Source organism: Ovis canadensis, chromosome 16 (assembly GCF_042477335.2).
Source record: "Ovis canadensis isolate MfBH-ARS-UI-01 breed Bighorn chromosome 16, ARS-UI_OviCan_v2, whole genome shotgun sequence".
Classification (NCBI taxonomy): Eukaryota; Metazoa; Chordata; class Mammalia; order Artiodactyla; family Bovidae; genus Ovis; species Ovis canadensis.
This window is the reverse complement of record NC_091260.1, coordinates 64,780,958-64,802,844: the sequence shown is the minus strand read 5'-3', so window position 1 is coordinate 64,802,844 and position 21,887 is coordinate 64,780,958. Positions and strand designations below refer to the sequence as shown.

The window sequence follows — 21,887 nt, the reverse complement described above, 5'->3', positions numbered from 1 at the left end:
CAGGTCCTGGATGGAGGCAGGATGGTCTTCTCATTTCATTCTCATTTAGACTCTCCAGGAATGAAGCAAACAACATGAAGTGAGGGTGACTAGACTCCAAATTTTCAGCCTACCTGGAAAGGACTTCTCCCTGTGAGTGAGGTTGAGTGAAAACTCAGAGGTGGAGATTGGAAACACTAGCATCCTGCCCCTCCCAGCAAGATGATATATCTCATGATTGAGAGCTGAGGACAGAGGAGCCATCTTTTCTTAACAATTCTGTCCAGGGTCCAGAGAGAATTCTCTATCCGGCTTAACTGGCAGATGAGAGTGGAAGTGAGAGAGCAGGTCCTGGGTCAAGTTCCACAGCCTCTTTCTGTTCTAAAGTTTTAATCGATCTTCTTGAGTAAATGTTTCATCATTTGCTATATGCTTTTAGTAAATCTTCCAAAGAGAGCAAATGGTTTTTAGTAAGCTTTAACAAATAGTTTTCACCATTTATGCTTGTTTCACTGGAAGAACTTCTCATGTTCCCATTCCTTAAGTAGAATCTCCATTGGTTTCAGGAATTCCTTTCTTCTTTTCTAATTTACTCCAGTTAAACTGCATAATATTATTTAGAGCTCTTCTGTATTTATACCATTGTAAAACTATGCAATGACTAGGTCCTTCTTTGCTGTCCTTAGCATTCAATTGTTTTGCAGATTGCGAAACAAAAGACAGATTATACACGTTTTGTGCCTGTGTTTGTCTCTCTTACTCAAGGCCCTCTAAATTACTTGTGGCCCCTTTATCTCTGTGTTGCCAAGGATCTGAGGTGTTATCTACACATAGCATCTGCAACTTAAACCTTACCTTGAGTCAATGCACAGATCCTACTACCTATAGAATAGTTAAATATTTCTACTTCAAGGAAATGTCTTACTTAGGACAATCCACTATTTCAGGTTTGCTGAGTGAGGACTTATTCAGTACTAGCACTGAGTGTCCTTGGTCCCAGAAAAAAAAATGGAAAAACTGATCACTTGACTTCTAGTTAACGCTTATAGCATGTTACAATTTATAAAGCTGATTCAGACAGAATACATATATAATGAATCACTATAGACTCACAGGTCATTCTTTAAATATAATTTTTATAAATATTTTATTTATTTGTTGTTTTGGCTCTGTTGCTCCATGGGCTTTTCTCTAGCTGGGGAGAGATGTGGTGCACAGGCTTCTCTTCTCCATTTGGTGGCCTCCCTTGTTGCAGAGCATGAGCTCAGCTTTTTGGGCTCTAGAGCACGATCAACAATTGTAGCCCACGGACTTAGTTGTATTGTTGCATGCAGGATCTTCCCAGACCAGGAATCAAACCCGTGTCTTCTGAATTGGCAGGTAGATTCTTTACCACTGCGCCACCAGGGAATCCCCACAGGTTATTTTTAACTGTAGTTTTAACTTTATCCAGTAATGAGTTTAAAACTTCAAGAACTTAAATAGTGCATCCATAAAATATGTGCCTATCTCTGTTGATACATACACATATATACATATATCTTCTCTGATATGTATATATAGCAAACCAAAATTCAATTTATTGGAAAGTGAAAAGGCAAATTTCATTTATTTAGTTATTTCAGTCTAACACTGAGATAAAGTTTGCATTCCATAAATTAGCCACCACTGAGAGGCAAAGAAATATATATATATATAGAATGAAGAACATAAACTTTATGGAGAGATAAACTAGGGAGATATACCAGTTCCTTCACTTACCTTGTGCAACTAGGTTAGGAATCTTTCTCTCTATTATCTGTTTTCCTTGTCTCTTATAAAATTTGGAAAATAATGCCGATCTAGCCATGTAAGGGAAAGTGTGGTACAGATGAAGTGAGATGAGATGTATGTATCTAGTTATAGAATCGCACATGTGGGATGTTTACACACACGTACGTGTGTGTATGTATCCTTTCCTCCCACTCTCTTTCGACATTTTCCATTATTTGGTATTATTTTCCATTTAAAACAAAAATCCTTCTTCCTAACACATAATGGTATGCTTTGTTGTAGCACCAAATTGTAACATGTATATCTTTCAACTTTAAAACATCTGAGGGTCTTCCCTCGTGATCCAGTGGTTAAAATTTCACCTTCCCGATTCAGGGGATTCAGATTGGATCCCTCATCAGGCAACTAGAGCAAGATCCTGTGTGCCACAACTAAGACCCAGTGCAGCAAAAAGAAAAACAAAACAAAAACAAAACTTCCTGAACTACAAACCCCCCGCAAACCCTAGAAGCACAAAGCACTGGAACAGTGTCAGGCTTTATTTTTTACAATAGTGCTTTTGCTTGGTCCTCATTCACTATTTTCTGGCATTTAGTTTTTATCTCCATCATCTTGTGAAGTTGGTACCCACTTTGTTTATATGTTATCCTCTCGGTTTAGTTGCTAAGTAATGTCTGGCTGGCTCTTGGAACACCATGGACTGTAGCCCTCCAGGCTCTTCTGTCCATGGGATTTCCCAGGTAAGCATACTGGAATCGTTGCCATTCCCTTCTCCAAGGGATCTTGTCACCCCAGGGATCGAACCTGAGTCTCCTGCATGCAGGCAGATACTTTACCAACTGAGCCATCAGGGAAGCTTCAGAAAACTTACTGCCTTCTTAATATTTTCTACTTAATGAAATATGTTCAGCATCCTCCTGGAACTGGTCAAACTCTTAAGACTAGGTCCTGGTATTTTACTAAGGTCCTATCTTAGTGTGACTGGCTAATGTCTATGCCTGACTGAATCATAAACTTGAGACAATGACCATTTTCTATTGTGATATTTTGCCCAGTATAACAATTAGGGAATATTGGTAAGAACTGATCATCAGTGAACTGACAATGAAAACACTCCTACATTTCCTGGGTATTTTCAGAGAAGACATAACCCAGTTCTAAAATGCCTTTGATATGTTTCTGGAAAACACCATCCCAGTGTGAGCCATCAGTAGTTTACTTTGTTACAGCCCTTATCCAATCTAAGAGTAGATTGATATCTTAATTGCAACTAATCACAACAGTATAATATGAAATGTCTAGCTTGGCCCAGCTCACCAGTTTAAATGCGTAAAACCTTCAGATACTGACTGTGTTTGAGTCATCTTATACTTATTAAGTGAGAAGATAATATTCAAATGAAAAAGGTATTTATGATCTAAATGATATAAATCTATAGTTCCTAGTATGCATAGTGACTGTTGCTAAGAAATTTGTTTTAATAATTGAATGGAAATCAAAAGATTAATGCATTAACTTAATCTGCACAAACCACTTGACAGAGAACAATTTTATTACTTTTCTGTAAATGAGTTTTCAGAAATGTCTCGAAGTTTTGTTCTCTTCATTAGGTAAGCATTTCCCTTAAAATTGTTTCTTTTAATTTGCCTAATAACTTTCTCACAGTTAGTGGAAAAGCTAACTTTGACCCTGTCCCAATTCTAAAACACATTTTACACAAAAGTACTTGACGACACAGAGTTATGTTAAAAGTATTACATTTCATTCTTTAAGCAATAAAATGTAGAAGTAATGGTTCAAGTCCAGGTAGGAAATATTATTTTGTTAAATTACTAAAAATAGATAAAAATATTTTCACTCTTCACTATTCTCTTATGTTTGTTTGCCTTTTAAAAATTATGTCTGGTGGCAGATAACTAAATGAAAATAAATTCAGTTCAATTTATTTCCATAAACATCTTACAGAGAACTTAGGCCACACACAACACTTGGAATGTAATTGCTTCATCAACATCATAATTACATTGTTTTCTTGGTAATCCCTATATGTTTCTCTCAAACTTTCAAACTTTCTAATTTCCTGCTAGGTTTTTTTTTTTCTAATCCTCCTCTTCATTCTTTATTTCCTCTCAGCAGAATTAAGTCATATATCAGTTAAGACAGATTCCCTTGTTTATTTGAAATGTCTGATGAAAAGATAAACACATTATCAAATTATTAAATTAAGGTACAGTTCGTCTACCTTTAAATTCCATCTCGAGGCATGTAATAAGTGTAAAATAGGTCTCAGATGATAAAGGAATATACCATAATCTACATAGTATTGAGATCATATCTGTTATACTTTTTTATTTTCTTCAATGTGGCTTAAGCTCTCCTCATTATGGGGATTTTTTTTTTTTAGTCATTTTTTAATAGTCACACTTGGTTTTCTGCCTGTGTCTAGATATCAACTCTCCTCTGCCCCCAAGGCATTAAACCTTGTCTTTGATTTATTCTGCAGGGACCCCAAAGCAGCTTCCTCTAGTGGAAAGAAAATTAAGTTTAGGCAAATATTGATTAAATATGGGTTCCACACTTAAGAACTTAGATAGCAAGCATGTAGTGAAAGTTTTTTTCAGGATTAAAAATATGAACAGTAATACCTGGCTAAGTGAGTAAATTATGTGATCATACCTTTGCTCATGGTCTTCCCATGAAGCCTTGCCAAAACCCTCTAGGAAGTATTTGTTGCTTCCTTAAAAAAAATTGGGGGGCTTCCCTGATGGCTCAACAGGTAAAGAACCCACCTGCAATGCAGGAGACACAGGAGATATGGGTTTGATCCCTGGGTCAGGGAGATCCCTTGGAGGAGGAAATGAAAACCCACTCTAGTATTCTTGCCTAGAGAATCCCATGGACAGAGGAGCCTGGCTGGCTATAGTCCAAAAGTTTGCGAAGAGTTGAACATGACTGAGGGACTGAGCATCAGTTCAGTTCAGTTCAGTCACTCAGTCGTGTTCGACTCTTTGTGACCCCATGAATCGCAGCACTCCAGGCCTCCCTATCCATCACCATCTCCTGGAGTTCACTCGGACTCACGTCCATCGAGTCTGTGATGCCATCCAGCCATCTCATCCTCTGTCGCCCCCTTCTTCTCCTGCCCCCAATCCCTCCCAGCATCAGAGTCTTTTCCAAAGAGTCAACTCTTTGCATGAGGTGGCCAAAGTACTGGAGCTTCAGCTTTAGCATCAGTCCTTCCAAAGAAATCCCAGGGTTGATCTCCTTCAGAATGGACTGGTTGGATCTCCTTCCAGTCCAAGGGACTCTCAAGAGTCTTTTTCTCCAACACCATAGTTCAAGAGCATCAGTATTACAAAATTCTGTATTCTTACTTCTTTTATCTTATTTACATATTTGAATTTTTGTTAACAGTCTTTCTCAAACGAGAAGGATAAAATAATTATATTTTGTTTTAATGATTGTACAGAAAGTTTCTTTAGAGTAGGGCTGAATTTATTGTTCCATCCTTAATATTTTGTATTTGCATGTATGCATTGAATTATCTTATAAAGATAGCTGACTGTTCCTCTTAATAATGACCATATCACATTTCAAGCATGGAAATATTTGTTTTATACCTTTGAGTATCCAGACGTACTTATTCTGAAGCCTTTTTATGTAGCCACATCATAGCTATTCCCTTGAACTGAATCAAATGCCAGTTGTTGCAAATCAAGTTGGATCTATTTACTCTCACTGAACGCCATGGCCAATGTCTTTGAAGAAAGACGTCATTGTAACTAGAGTCATTTACCATTTGATACACAAATATGGGCATCACATTTGAAAGAAAGCTTTTACTTTCTGTTTTTTTCTTTGATTAGATAACTAATCTTCCATTCCTTTTATTGTGATTTGTCAACTGTTTAGCTCCTTCTCTCTGAAAATTACTCACATTCTCTTAACTCAAAATAACCTTGGACAGCTTATGAACTGGATTCTGACTATTATAATAATTTTTATGGTGAAAGATTTATATCAGTTTAGGATATATTTGAAGTAACAATCTTTAAAAAAAATCAAAAATATAAAAATTCTAAATAACTGATTAAAAAAAAAGCTATTCTCTAAAAGTATGTAAATTATAGACAGGAGGGAAAGAGCTATGAAATTTACACTTACATAGAGCACTCAACCCTTTGAGAGAAAGCAAAGAAACTGAAACTCTAGCAGACAGAATGCAAACCCCAAACATTTAGGTAAGTAATAAAGAACATAGACTTAGGGACTTCCCTAGCCATCCAGTGGTTAAGAATCAGAATTCCAATGAAGAGGGCATGGGTTCAATCCCTGGTCAGGGAATTAAGATCCACATGCCATATGGCGTGAACAAAAACAAAGAAAAAACAACAACGAGACAAAAAACATAGACTAGGACATTGCTTCATTCTGAGGAGTTACATGAAGCTCAAAAAGATAGCTTCAAGACATTCACCATCATAACTATTATCTGGACATTCAGCCATCATATCATTACAAAAATGCAAAATTTGTTTTAAAATAAAAGCAAATACATCATTGGATATCAAGACCCAATCCTTATACAAATTAGAGCTATAGATCTGTATCATAAATCCACTGAATTTTGTCAATAAATTCTTAGCTATATGTAAATCTTGTAAGGACTTTGTAATTATCTAGAAAAATAAGATGTACTAAATCTCGAGTAATAACCTTTTTTTTTCCATATGTACACAAGTGTCAGTAAAAGAACTGTATTTTTAAATTTTATATTTCTAGCCTGACCAATGTCAATGTTCACATACTCGAATACAACACTTTTCAGGTTTAAGTAAAGTTATTGTAAGTTTTAAACAAGATGAACCTATGTAAAGTGTTTAGAATGCTTGCAGGCATATAATAAGGTCCCTGGTTATCACATATTAAAAAATCAAATATTGTACATCTTTTACTGACATGTCTTGGCATCCTATTTTAACAAGTTACTGAAAACTATAAAATTTTCTTTGTATTCCCCAAACTTCTGGAATTACAAAGCAATGCAAAAACCGAGATAAATGCCTCAATAAACCTTTATTAGCAGAACAATTAGAATCTAGCTAATTATGTTCATATTAGTCACTCAGTCATGTCCTACTCTTTGCAACCTCATAGACTCTAGCCCATCAGGCTCCTCTGTCCATGGAATTCTCTAGGCAAGAATACTGGAGGGGGTTACCCTCCTCCAGGAGATCTTCCCAACCCAGGGATCAAACCTGGGTCTCCTGCATTGAAGGAAGAATCTTTACCATCTGACCCATCAAGGAGGTCCTTCCCATTTTATTGAAGTCGTAATTGAGTTTTCCTGGGCCTCAGATTCTCTATAAAATAATCATTGTGATGCTTAAAAAACTCTGGCCAAAGAATAAGCTATGATGACATCACTATTTGCTGTTAGCTAATTGCCACTGCTGCAGATGGTGACTGCAGCCATGAAATTAAAAGACACTTACTCCTTGGAAGAAAAGTTATGACCAACCTAGATAGCATATTCAAAAGCAGAGACATTACTTTGCCAACAAAGGTCCGTCTAGTCAAGGCTATGGTTTTTCCTGTGGTCATGTATGGATGTGACAGTTGGACTGTGAAGAAAGCTGAAAGCCAAAGAATTGATGCTTTTGAATTGTGGTGTTGGAGAAGACTCTTGAGAGTCCCTGACTGAAAGGAGATCCAACCAGTCCATTCTAAAGGAGATCAACCCTGGGTGTTCCTTGGAAGGAATGATGCTAAAGCTGAAACTCTAGTACTTTGGCCACCTCATTGGAAAAGACTCTGATGCTGGGAGGGATTGGGGGCAGGAGAAAAAGGGGGCAACAGAGGATGAGATGGCTGGATGGCATTACCGACTCGAGGGACATGAGTTTGAGTGAACTCCGGGAGGTGGTGATGAACAGGGAGGCCTGGTGTGCTGCGATTCATGGGGTCGCAAAGAGTCAGACACAACTGAGTAACTGAACTGAGCTGAATTGCCACTGAGTATGACTAAGATCATGGCATCGAGTCCCATCACTTCATGAATTGATGTTTTTGAATTGTGGTTTTGGAGAAGACTCTTGAGAGCCCCTTGGACTGCAAGGAAACCAAACCAGTCAACCCTAAAGGAAATCAACTCTGAATATTCTTTGGAAGGACGGATGCTCACACTGACTCTCCAATACTATGGCCACCTGGTGCAAAGAGCTGATTCACTGGAAAAGACCCTGATATTGGGAAAGATTGAAGGCAAATAGAGAAGGGACCGGCAAAGGATGAAACAGTCAACATCACTGACTCAATGGATGAGTCTGAGCAAACTCTGGGAGATAGTGAAGGACAGGGAAGCCTGGTGTGCTGCAGTCCATGGGGGTGGCAAAGAGTTAGACAGGATTTAAGGACTGAGCAACAACAAGAAGACAAAGAACAGAAATGTAAAGGAAACAATAGCTAGAAATTAAGCTCATGGCAAGAGGGGAGAGGACATGGATTACTTGTGGGGGCATTACACCTAACTGAACATTTCTTCTAAAGTTGTGTAGTCCCAGTTAATGCCATTGCTTTCTGGCTCTTTGCTATGCTCAGTGATGATGAAATAATAATATTAATAAAATATTCAGTGATGTGGAATACCCTAGTCTTAAATTAATACCAGGCACAATAACCCTATGAAAAGGGTAATGCAAACCAGTAAAGCAAAGGAAAACAAACAGAACATACCTATACATGCCAAGTAATTTGTCATTTTGATGCTAATTTTTTATAACATATTTTTACTATCATTTTTATGTGAGCAAACATGTTTTCAGGCTTAGAAGTGATTCATACTCCACATTTCTCAACTGATTTGATTCAAGTATACTGTTTCCTCCAAAGACATGAAAGTAAGACAACTTTTATGTTGATTCTAAACCACCTCTGTCTCTTGACAACTCCTCATGGGGATCAATTAGATCCATCTGTGTCTACAGCTTCAGTGAATCGGGCTGCCACCCATTAGAACTAAGACTAAGGATGCTCCCTTATTTCAAAGTAGCTCTTGTCAGACACTAGCTTCTGTGACATGAAAAACAAAGAAGATAGGCTTGTAGCTGGAGAATTTCTCTACACTGTAGCCTTCCTTTATTCCACACACTTGGGTTGGATCTAATTATTTCCATATGCTTAGAAGTGTGTAATTCTCACCTTTACCTTTACAGGGTGATATTTTTAGTGGCAAATGCTCTGATTTTTAAAAAGTATTTCATTAAAATAATATTTTGTTCTTATCTTGACCCTATCATGCTATGACCAGTATTCAAAAATAGAACATAGCAAATTAAACAACTTAGCATGTCCCCTGAGATATCATGTCCCATTTTGTCCCACAATTCTCATCTATCGAAGTGCAGAGAATTTCAATCCGTATTTATTTACATTTTTTACTGCTTTCTTTACAACCTTCAGTATTTCTTCCATTCTGTTTACATTCTTGAAATTACCTGTAAATCTACTCAGCAAGCATTTTCTACTTTCACAATGACTAGCAGCACACACAGGGTGTTCAGGAACAAGACTGATAAATGATGACAGATTAATGTATAACAACTACTAATGCAGCAGATTCTTGAGAATGCCCCTGTGAACACTGAAAATAAACAGACTTTTCTGGACTTTAACTGAAAGTGAATCATGCAATAATTTGAGTATGTATAACAAGTTGAACCCAATGAGGGAATGAGCCAGGATTCAACCTGATAGGTAAGGGTGCTAAATAATGGCACTTTTTCTTCCTTTTCTCAAGACAAATGTGCTCTTTTAGAGTTCTCTCTTGATCACAGACATGCTTCGAGAAGGAAGGCATCTAGGCCATTTTAGGGGATAGATTTGACACATACAAACAGCAGAGCTTCTATGCTTTCAAGCCATTGCCTGAGAGTTTTCTCTATGCTATGAACATGTTGAGGCTACCACTGAAAGGGAGATTTTTGTTTTTTTTAATCACTCAATACCCCATGACTTAAAATCTTGTATGCATCAATGCATTTTTCCTATGGCAACAGAGTACTGTTTTGCTTTAAAATCTATTTAATGTGTTCTTTGTTTTGGATTTTGTATGCTAAGCTTCGACTCCTCAGCATTAGAAGATTCAGAACAAACCCCATTTTTCTCTCTGTCCCTTTTTCAGTTTGCATCTGCTAATCTCAAACTCCCAGTCCTTCCCTCCCTCACCACACCTGCCCTTGGCAACCACAATGTCTGTGAGTCTGTTTCTGTTTTGTGGATATTTTTTTTTTTTTTGGTATTGTATTCCCCACCCCTCCTGTCCTTTATGTAGGTGCATCAACACACGGCACAGATTAAGTACCCAGAAGAAGCAAAGCTGAATCAGAACAAATCTCAAAATATCTTACAGGATCAATTTATAAGTGAGGAAAAGGGAATGCTACCATGTTTGAGCAATATAAGTGGCATTTATGGGTGGGGGAAGAGTGAGTGTTTCCTTACACTTTCTTTCTCTTGCTTTGTCTTACTGATTGCTTTGTCGGACTCACTACTCAGCAGCCGTATGCCAATAAGGAGCTCCTTGCCAAGTCTGGACTTTGAGCAACTCCACAGTGCATCTTACCTTAAATCTGACTGCAACTGTGCTTCTATCAGGAGATACCATTGCCACAGTGAAAAAAACAAACTGCAAATTACGAATGGTCGAACAATCTTTTTTCAAACACCAACTTTGGGTAGGGGACAGAGATTTTAGAATAATTGAAAAATGTATTTTATATATATGTGATATTTGGGGCACTGAGAATGTACTTAATATCGTTATTTGTGAGACTCATCCTTTTAGGCTGACTACTAAATCTCTTTTGTGGATAAAAAACTGAGGTTGATCAGCTTGAGTGACAAGTCCAAAATCCGGTCACTACTAAACCCCGTTACAGGGATTGCTATCAGATGTTTTTGCTCAAAACCTATGAAGTGAAAGTTGTTCAGTCGTGTCTGACTCTTTGTGACCGCATGGACTATACAGTCCATGGTATTCTCCAGGCCAGAATACTGTAGTGGAGACCCATTCCTTTCTCCAGGGGATCTTCCCAACCCAGGGATTTGAACCCATGTCTCCCACTCCCACATTGCATGAGAATTCTTTACCAGCTGAGCTATCAAGAAAGCCCAATGGCTCTTCCTTTATTCTACTTACCATGAAAAGCCTTTACACTTTCAAGCATTGCATTCTATAACTAAATCATTCATACAAGCCTGGTGAGTCTTCTTTTCATTCTCTTTCTGACACATAGAACAGAAAGCACTGCTTTTTCTTACCTAACGGCACTGCTGCCCACGTCCAGGTCTTGCGCAGTGACAGCACCAATGATGGTCCCTACGGGAGTGTCTTCATAAACCTCCATGGTGTAGAGCGGCTTGCTGAACACCGGTGGCTCGTCCACGTCCAGCACGCTGATCTTCACCGTGGCCGTGTCCTTGAAAGGGCCCGCGGAGTGAAACCGGTGGTCCAGGTGAACGTTGGAGGCCTCTACTTTAAAAGTGTAAGCTTTCTTTGTTTCAAAATCTAATGGCTATAGGGGGGACAAAACGAAAGTGAGAGATACTTTCATATAGGATGTGGTGAGGATGACGGACCTTGCTGCAGAGTAACTTGCAAGTTAGTAGCAAATTATCATTTCCCTTTAAAAATCAGTGGATAAGGGAAGTAAAAGTTAAACAGCTTAATAGAAGAGACCGCTTGTAGAAGTGCCTGGGTAACTTGTAAAGATAATTGCATATATCTGCTGTTGTAACTAGTTACAACAGCCGATCGTCTATGGAGTATTTTCTGCTCTTATCCAATACTGACATCTGGTGGATCTAAGCAGTAATTACAAATACAACAAAATTGAAATTAATGCTTTTTTTTTTTTTTCCCCCATTCCAGCTGAGAATTTGGCGTAGCAAAATGTATTTTGTTGTTGGATGATTTTTATTATTTTGATGATAATACCATTTTCTATTAAATATTATTGAATATCTAAGTGTTTTTGCTGTAAAACGTCTATGTGTGTGGCTGAGGTCTAAGTTCCATCCGAGTCTTTGTGACACCATGGACTACAGCGCGCCAGGCTTCCCTGTCCTTCACTATCTCCCAGAGTTAGCTCAAACGCATATGCATTGAGTTGGTTATGCTGTCCAACCATCTCATCCTCTATTGTCCACTTCTCCTTGTGCCTTCAGTCTTTCCCAGCAGCAAGGTCTAGTTTTGAGCCTTTGTGTTGTCAGCTTTACACACATAATTGGTAGGTACTATAATGAATTATCAGGATATTTGACCAAGCATTAAGGCTTTGAGCATATATAATTAAAGAACAACATTAGACAGAATATTTGGATGTAATTTGTCCCTGGAGTCATTGATCCTTGATTTTTCACTTTGCTTACATTTACCCTTTTTCTGAATATTAGTTTTATGTTCCCAATAACTATAAATATTACATTATAAAAATATGCTGCTGCTGCAGTGCTTAATTAAAATGAAAACTTTAACGTCACTGGCTCTGACTTCTAATCACCTGTGACAAACTAAGACAATATGAAATTAACATGAACATAGTTAATTAACACAGTGATTTTCTGGGACCTTTAGAAGTTTCTGCTTTCTCAATTAATTCCCTCTAGTATGACTCCAATGTTGTGTTCACATGTCCCTTTTGGGCCTTCGTACACCTGGAGGAAATAAAGTGGGTACCTTTCACTCTTTTAAGGACAAGATTGCTGTTTTAGGCATTTCCTGAGAAAAAAGGAAAAGAAAAGGAAAAAAAAATTGCTATGAAATCAAAAAATCACAAATTAATCAAGTTTATTATAGCAAAAAGTAACACTTCTCAAACTTGAAATAAAGTCTCTTTCACAGTAATTTTCACTCAGGGGGATCTATCTTTATTTTCCCTTTACTGTAATTATTCCCTTTACTTTGTTTAAATTCGTCCAGTTTTCACTCATATATTTATTTGCCTTGGATTCAATGTTTTATTTTCATTTATTCAGCTCATAAGTTTTTACATATAGTACTGATTTTCTTCAACTTTCATCTCCTTCTTTCTAAGACTTTTCATTTGTCTTAAAACTAATACAAGTAGAGTTATTGCACAATATGCCATGGTTGATATTGTGGCTATTGGTTACACAGATAGAGACATAGTATCTCAATAAAGAGATGATCCCATAATGCTACTGGTTTGATCAGCCTACAGCTTAAACTACTGTGTTTTCTTAAAGGAATGGGGCTCAAGAAAAGACAACCAATTGCCAGAATAGGCTAGTAAATATCTTTCAAACCAAAAACACAAAACTGTTACAATTACTGAGAATTTTTACCTGGAATGAAGACGACAAGACAAAAAAAAAAGCACAAACCTTTTCAAATATTGAAAGGCTCTCATGTTGAACATCAGTTTGGTATACTCTATGTCTTTTAATGGGGAGTTAACAATAATTTAGTTTACTAAATATGTCAACTTTAAGTTAAAAAAGAAGAAGTTTCTAACAAATCAAACCACGCAAAATTAAATTAACATTAAAAGATATTGATTACCTACTGGTATTAAGACCTGGAAAACATCCCAGGAAGACAGAAGAGACAAAGATAATATGGTTTTCCATCCTGCTTACTGCCTGAGTTGTCTGTAGAAGTACTAAGTCTCCCATCTTGTGACATATTCAAGGGGAATTGGATGCCAAAGAGATACCTGAGTTATGTATAATTTATAAGCTGTGCAAACTTATAAAATATAGCTTGTTTTTTCAAACTCCAAATGCTCCATAAATGTTAAACAATATAATTTTTAATCCTAGTTATCCATAACTTCTGGTGTAAGACAGTTTTGACTTCATCTTTGGTCCGTTTGTCTAGAAAGCTATTTGATCTGCCGTGGCTGTCACTGACACCCTTCTCTGTACCAGAATTAACTCCCTTAAAATGAAAAAGTTGGTACCAGCTATTCTTCCTTTCTCTCTCTACTTCTCCTAGATATTGGAAGGCTTCTGATTGTGGGATTAGGCAAATTATTTCTTGACAAGATCTCAGCTTTATTTACCTACTTAAAAAACATGCCACTGTTACGGACTTGCCACTGATGGACTTGTCTCCCCACTTTGAAAGTCATTTCAAGTCCAGAAATGAAGGGAAAATTAAAACCCAGAGGGATGGTACAGGGAGGGGGGAGGGAAGGGGGTTCAGGATGGGGAACATGTGTGTACCTGTGGTGGATTCATGTTGATGTATGGCAAAACCAATACAATATTGTAAAGTAATTAGCCTCCAATTAAAATAAATAAATTTATATTTTAAAAAACACATTTTTTTAAAATTTCCTTTTAGGAGATCAAACATAATTTCTGTCTTTTAAGAACTCCTGACCTGTCACTGCAGGCAAATACTTAGTGGTTGTGGAGATAAAGAGAGAGATGAAATAAACTTTCCATACATACAGATATTCTTTTAAGACTGAAAATGTACATCCTGCAGTGATCAAATAACTGAAGAAAATTGTAGGAGAAATGTCACAGTAATATCTTAGATGGCCTTACTTCTTCATGATCCTGGCCCTTAGGTAATGCCATTTTATAAAACTGGATAAGTCAGAAAGAGAGGGGGAGAAAAAAAATCAATACCAGTCTCTCTCTAGTTGACTTTATCCAGCTGATCTGACAGACTGCCCTCCAATTTTGTGGCCGCAGGGTAAGATGGGGTGGTGCTGAGGAATGAAGTTCATCTAACTTTGCAATCAACAAAAGTCTTATTATTTGAAATAAGTACAGAAAAAAACAGAACTTTTTGTTATTGTTAGGAAATGAATCATTTTCTATAACAGAAATCCATTATGATGAAGTTAATTTAGTTCTGCCACATTAAATAGAAAACTTTGCGGTACTGCTTGGGGCACATTTAATTTTATGAACCTTTCTAGAAAAGTAAGGAAATGATTGATTGAAGAGAATTCAGTTGAGTAGCTCCTTCTCCTAGGGATGTTTCAATAAAGGAAGGTTAGCAAAGTCAGAGTTTTCAAGAGGTAATTCATATTGTAGGGAGTAGTATGGTAAGAAAAAAAACTGTGGAGAAATGAAATAAGATATTTTTAAATGTTCTTTAGAATATAAAAGGAGAAATTAATCAAGATATTATCTTTTTGCTTCTATCTTTTTATCCACTTTCTCTGCTTTTACTTTGCTGAGGTCCAGGTCATGTAAAGCTACATAAAATATTAAGTGCCAAATGATTTTCTCATTTCAAAGAGGGAAGAACAATTTTTGTCATAAAATACAAGAGAATAATCCCCTGGGCTCTTTCAGGCCTTGTCACTTTTCCAGAAAATGTTGAGCAAAAATGGGTAGCTAGAGTTATATTTTGAGGAATCTGAGAAGCAGCTTTGGTAGACCAAATTCCAGCCTCTCCCAAAGATTCTTGCCCCCAGAACAATATAATCTCTTGTATAACTTTATGCCCTTGAGTGTGTGAGGGTCCTCTGAAGTGAAATCATGGAATGCAGTATTATACCATGAATTTGCTAAGCTTTATGGAAAAATAAATAATGCAAATATAATCAAGGTCTTTAATCACTTAACACTGAGTTAATTACAAGGGAGATTTTTATTTAAAGGGTCTGATGTAATGATGTGAGGTTTAGTAGAAGCTACTAATTGCTCCCAGCCTTGAAGAAGTACATTTGTGATGTAGGAGCCCACCTGCCTGGGGTGCATGTGGTAACTGAGACCAGACCTTGACCAACAGCCTGCAAAGTAAGTAGGGCCAGCAGTCGTAAAGCCATAAAGAAATGAATTAAGACCTATATATAGAAAATTATAAAACACTGATGAAAGAAATCAAAGAGGACACTAATAGATGGAGAAATATACCATGTTCATGGATCGGAAGAATCAATATAGTGAAAATGAGTATACTACCAAAGAACAAATTCAATACAATCCCTATCAAGCTACCAGCCATATTTTTCACAGAACTAGAACAAATAATTTCAAGATTTGTATGGAAATACAAAAAACCTCGAATTGCCAAAGCAATCTTGAGAAAGAAGAATGGAACTGGAGGAATCAACTTGCCTGACTTCAGGCTCTACTACAAAGCCACAGTCATCAAAACAGTATGGTACTGGCACAAAGACAGAAATATAGATCAATGGAACAAAACAGAAAGCCCAGAAATAAATCCACACACCTATGGACACCTTATCTTTGACAAAGGGGCAAGAATATACAATGGAGTAAAGACAATCTCTTTAACAAGTGGTGCTGGGAAAACTGGTCAACCACTTGTAAAAGAATGAAACTAGATCACTTTCTAACACCGCACACAAAAATAAACTCAAAATGGATTAAAGATCTAAATGTAAGACCAGAAACTATAAAACTCCTAGAGGAGAACATAGGCAAAACACTCTCAGACATAAATCACAGCAGGATCCTCTATGATCCACCTCCCAGAATGCTGGAAATAAAAGCAAAAATAAACAAATGGGATCTAATTAAAATTAAAAGCTTCTGCACAACAAAGGAAAATATAAGCAAGGTGAAAAGACAGCCTTCTGAATGGGAGAAAATAATAGCAAATGAAGCAACTGACAAACAACTAATCTCAAAAATATACAAGCAACTTATGCAGCTCAATTCCAGAAAAATAAACGACCCAATCAAAAAATGGGCCAAAGAACTAAATAGACATTTCTCCAAAGAAGACATATGGATGGCTAACAAACACATGAAAAGATGCTCAACATCACTCATTATTAGAGAAATGCAAATCAAAACCACAATGAGGTACCACTTCACACCAGTCAGAATGGCTGCGATCCAAAAATCTGCAAGCAATAAATGCTGGAGAGGGTGTGGAGCAAAGGGAACCCTCCTACACTGTTGGTGGGAATGCAAACTAGTACAGCCACTATGGAGAACAGTGTGGAGATTCCTTAAAAAATTGCAAATAGAACTACCTTATGACCCAGCAATCCCACTGCTGGGCATACACACCGAGGAAACCAGAATTGAAAGAGACACATGTACCCCAATGTTCATTGCAGCACTGTTTATAATAGCCAGGACATGGAAACAACCTAGATGTCCATCAGCAGATGAATGGATAAGAAAGCGGTGGTACATATACACAATGGAGTATTACTCAGCCGTTAAAAAGAATTCATTTGAATCAGTTCTGATGAGATGGATGCAACTGGAGCCGATTATACAGAGTGAAGTAAGCCAGAAAGAAAAACACCAATACAGTATACTAACACATATATATGGAATTTAGAAAGATGGCAATGATGACCCTGTATGCAAGACAGGAAAAAAGACACAGATGTGTATAACGGACTTTTGGACTCAGAGGGAGAGGGAGAGGGTGGGATGATTTGGGAGAATGGCATTCTAACATGTATACTATCATGTAAGAATCAAATCGCCAGTCTATGTCTGATGCAGGATACAGCATGCTTGGGGCTGGTGCATGGGGATGACCCAGAGAGATGTTATGGGGAGGGAGGTGGGAGGGGGTTCATGTTTGGGAACGCATGTAAGAATTAAAGATTTTAAAATTTAAATAAATAAATAAATAAATAAAAAAGAAATGAATTCTGCCCAAATTAGTACACTTAGAAAGAAACACACACACACACACAGACACACACACACACACACACACACACACACAAACCTCTAAGCCTCAGATCAGTTGTAGCCCTGGTCTATACCTTGATTTCAGCCTGGAAGACCCTGAGCATAAGACTCATTTATACTCTACTCTGACCCGCAATAGCGTGTGCTTTCATCACTCTTTACTTTCTACTCTTCTATATAGCTTCTATCTAGTCAAGGCTATGGTTTTTCCAGTGGTCATGTATGGATGTGAGAGTTGGACTATAATGAAAACTGAGCACTGAAGAATTGATGCTTTTGAACTGTGGTATTGGAGAAGGCTCTTGAGAGTCCCTTGGACTGCAAGGAGATCCAACCAGTCCATTCTAAAGGAAATCAGTCCTGAATGTTCATTGGAAGAACTGATGTTGAAGTTAAAACTCCAATAATTTGGCCACCTGATGCAAAGAACTGACTCAATTTGAAAAGACCCTGATGCTGGGAAAGATTGAAGGCAAGAGGAGAAGGGGATGACAGAGGATGAAATGGTTGGATGGCATGACCGACTCAATGGACATGAGTTTGAGTAAACCCGGGAAGTTGGTGATGGACAGGGAGGCCTGGCGTGCTGCAGCCCATGGGGTCACAAAGAGTCGGACATGACTGAGCAACTGAATTGAACTGATATAGCTTCAGTTTTTATGATGAACACATATATCTTTCACCATAGTAGTAGAGTCCTCCCTCTGAACAAAATGCATCCTTCAGAAACAACTCTATCCTTTCAATCATATTATAGATCTTAATGGTTAATGGAAATAAAATTCTCAATGAACTCAAATAACTGAAGGCTGTAATGTATCTGAAAGAGAAGATGATTTTCAAGCAAGCAACTAGGAAACAGATTTATACTAGACTGAACAAGGTTAAAAAGACACTAAGAACAAGCTCTTGTAAAGTAGGTTTATGACATTAATGTGTGTGTATGCATGTGCTAAGTCGCTTCAGTCATGTCAGACTCTTTGCAACCCTATGGGCCATACCCTACCAAGCTCCTCTGTCCATGGGGATTCTCCAGGCAAGAATACTGGAGTGGGTTGTCATGCCCTCCTCCAGTAGGTCTTCCTGACCCAGAGATCAAACCCACGTCTCTTATGTCCCTCCTGCATCTGCAGGCATGTTCTTTACCACTAGCCCCACTAGGGAAGCCATTTTGATACCAGTCTAAACTACCTAACTTTCAGATAAAGCATCATTTTATAGGGAAAGTCAAGTTCCCCAACCAATTAAGTGGTTTTGATCAATACAGTAATCAATTCATTTATTTGGTCCTAGCACTTTCTTACTCTACAAGAAATCACTCTAGAACTCTGCCAGTACTCAAGTTACATATTAAATCATCCATAGATGATGTCTGTACTTACTTCTTTAATTGATTTATTCAAATTAATTTAAATCTACATAATTTGAATCAAATATTTGATTAGATTTTATTACAGTAGGAACTGAGGATCTCTTGGTTTATGAGTTAAATTAAGTCCTTTTATTTTTTTCTTTTTATAGAAGAGGGGTAGACAGAACAAATAATACATGAATAATTCTTTTCAGTTAGTAGTAAGATTTATGAGGAAAACAGTTCTAATGGGACAGAAAAACAGCTGGGGAGACATTACATAGAGCAGATAGGATGCACTTCTCTGAGGATGTAATGCTGGAAGTGGGATGCGAAGAACCAGGTATGAGGAAATCAGAGGGAATTGAACCGTAGGGAGGAAATTAAGGGCAAAATTCCTGCATATTTTATTCCTCTTTTCCACACATATTGCTTGAATATCCAACTGTGTGGGCTTGCCTTGTGGCTCAGTGGTAAAGAATCTGCCTGCAATGCAGGAGATGCAGGAGGTGTTGGTTCAGTCCCTGGATCTGGAAAGTCCCCTGGATAAGCACGTGGCAACCCACTCCAGTACTCTTCCCTGGAGAATCCCATGGACAGAGAAGCCTGCGAGTCTCCAGTCCATGGGTCACACAGTTGGACACTAATGATGCGACTGAGCACACACAACACACATCCTACAGTGTGCTGCATGTCATGATAGATGTTGGAAATGGACAAGAATCCCCCGTGGAGTTCACTGTCTTCTGGAATTTGATGGTCAACAATAAGATAAATAAGCAAACTGTAGCATCCAAAGTGATCATAAGTGCTACGGAAAAATCCAAAACTTGAAAGACATATGTGTATAGTGTATAGGGGATTAGATGAGGAAGAATGTGTGTGTGTATATACATGAGAGAGAGCTATGGGAGGGCCTGGTATCATCTACACTGAGGAAGAAATTCAACTCAATGTTTCACACAAAAAAATAGCCAAATGTTATTTTGTTTGACTTTTAAAAGTGGTCACATTTTCAGATGAGAAAGTTCCTTTAGTAAGAGGGAAAAACAATGAAATCTAGCCATTTTTAAAACAGATTTTTGTTTTGATAAATTTAAACAATATTTCAGTTCTAAAATTAAAATTAAAAAAACTCTGAAAGGACAGTAAAATTATAGGACAAAAAGTGTCTGTCAAAAAAATATTAAACTGAAAGAATATACACTTAATACAATGTATCTCTATAGACATCATTACAGCACTACTCATTAGAAATGAATTTAATTTTTCTATGGGCAAGTTATCAAGGATTTTGTGCAGGACTGCACATTTTTGATAATTTAATGCATTAAGAGTCATAGTGTCATATCTAACTAAGCCTGTATTTCAGTGACAATAATTTTTGGAACAAATTCACTAAGAAAAAACATAATACAAAAGGGAATTAGAAGAACATCTAGCGTTTTGTCTGAGGGCTTATGGTGACATTTTCCCTAAGAAAGAGAAGATTTCATCAACTGTTATGAATGTCTAAGCAAAATATGCATCTTATAGGCACATGCAGTATAAATCATGACCATCTGGAGGGACAATTATATTTTTAATTTCTTGTACGATCACTGTCACATTTTACTTCCAACCTATATTGTTCTTCTAAATAGTTAAAACTATGTGCTTTAAAACATATACTATAAATTGACTGCAACTTGTGTAGTCTTGAAGTTACTTTTCTCCAATGAGTTTCATATTTCCCATTTGCATAATCAGTGAAACAACATTTTTCTAAATATCTTAAAAATATGTTGAACTCTGCATGGGACTAAAGACAATATTGCATCTGAAATTAAAGCAATAAACCAACATGAGACATTTTTTTGAACAGAGATTTAAACACCCACATGTTTCAAGCATTTCCTTTATCATGGTGACACAGATATAGTAATGGCAAAGTGTCTTTAGGGAATTAAACTATAGTAGAAAGATCAGATGCATTTAAAATTTGAGCCACCATAAAGTCTCATATGTGCTTGGCCAGAAATGGTAACTTTTGGGGAAGAGAGTAAGGTGGGATCAGTATTGCCTGGGGGACACAAGGAAGTCTTTGGTGAGAGACATGGGTGACAGCCATGTTAAAAAACAGGGAAACATGAAGAGAAATGCTCAGGAAGGGTGCTACCTTCTATGTAGCTGGAAAAACAGCACAGCATCTTCAGCAGAAACTGCAATGAGTTTGTGTGGTTGGCATGTAGTGAGTGAATGTGTGCGTGTGTGTGTGTGTATGTGTATGTGTGTATGCAGGGGATGGTAATAGAAAACATGCTATCTGCTCTTTATCTTTACAGTGATGGAACCCAGAAGCACATGAAGCGCAAGAGTAAAATTCACTCAGAAAGGAAATGGATGAACATTAGGTGGATGGCTCAGAGAATAGCCTTTGTAATAGAAGAAAGAAGAAACAAGGGTGGTTGTAAGTCAACCCATGAGGAGGAAATTTTTTCAAGTTTGTGAGGAGATCAGTGGCTGGGCTTCCTATGCTATTTGGTAAGGGGAATTCAGTGGTAATAGAAGTGGCATAAAAATAAGCCTAGATTTCTGCTTTAAGGAACTGGAGAGGAAGTAGGGTGTTACCCAGGAAGGAGCAAATGGGAGCAGGCACGCTGCTGTTGGGAGAAGTAAAGGAATTCAGCTTTAGATACTTTGAGCGTGAAGAGACTATCACACACACGTTAGAAATGTTTACAAGGCAGAAAACAATCTTCATTGGTTATGTCAACTTGGGGGAGGATTAAGAGTTGAGCCTGGGGAAGTTAGGTGAAAGAAAGTGAACGTTGCTGATTTGCTTCTGACTCTTTGTGACCCCATGGTCTATACTGCCCATGGAATTCTCCAGGCCAGAATACTGGAGTGGGTATAGCCTATCCCTTCGCCAGGGGATCTTCCCAACCCAGGAATCGAACTGGGGTCTCCTGCATTGCAGGTGGATTCTTTACCAACTGAGCTATCAGGAAAGCTAGGTGAGATGCTTAAAAACAGAAAATGACAAATACAAAAATAATATAATATTTACAGAAACAAAGAACACCTTGTATTTCTCTCTGAAATTTTCATGTTTGGCAAAAACAAT

General features: G+C 37.5%; 1 protein-coding gene across 3 annotated transcripts in view; it reads right to left on the bottom strand.

Annotated features, from left to right (window-relative positions):
* CDH12 (cadherin 12) overlaps positions 1 to 21,887 on the bottom strand; it is a 1,193,930-nt gene that overhangs the window by 39,670 nt on the left and 1,132,373 nt on the right. For all 3 annotated transcript variants that reach the window (XM_069556583.1, XM_069556584.1, XM_069556582.1), the window contains one exon: positions 11,074 to 11,327. In XM_069556583.1, coding sequence (XP_069412684.1) covers positions 11,074 to 11,327 — 254 coding nt within the window. The remainder of the gene's footprint in view (positions 1 to 11,073; positions 11,328 to 21,887) is intronic.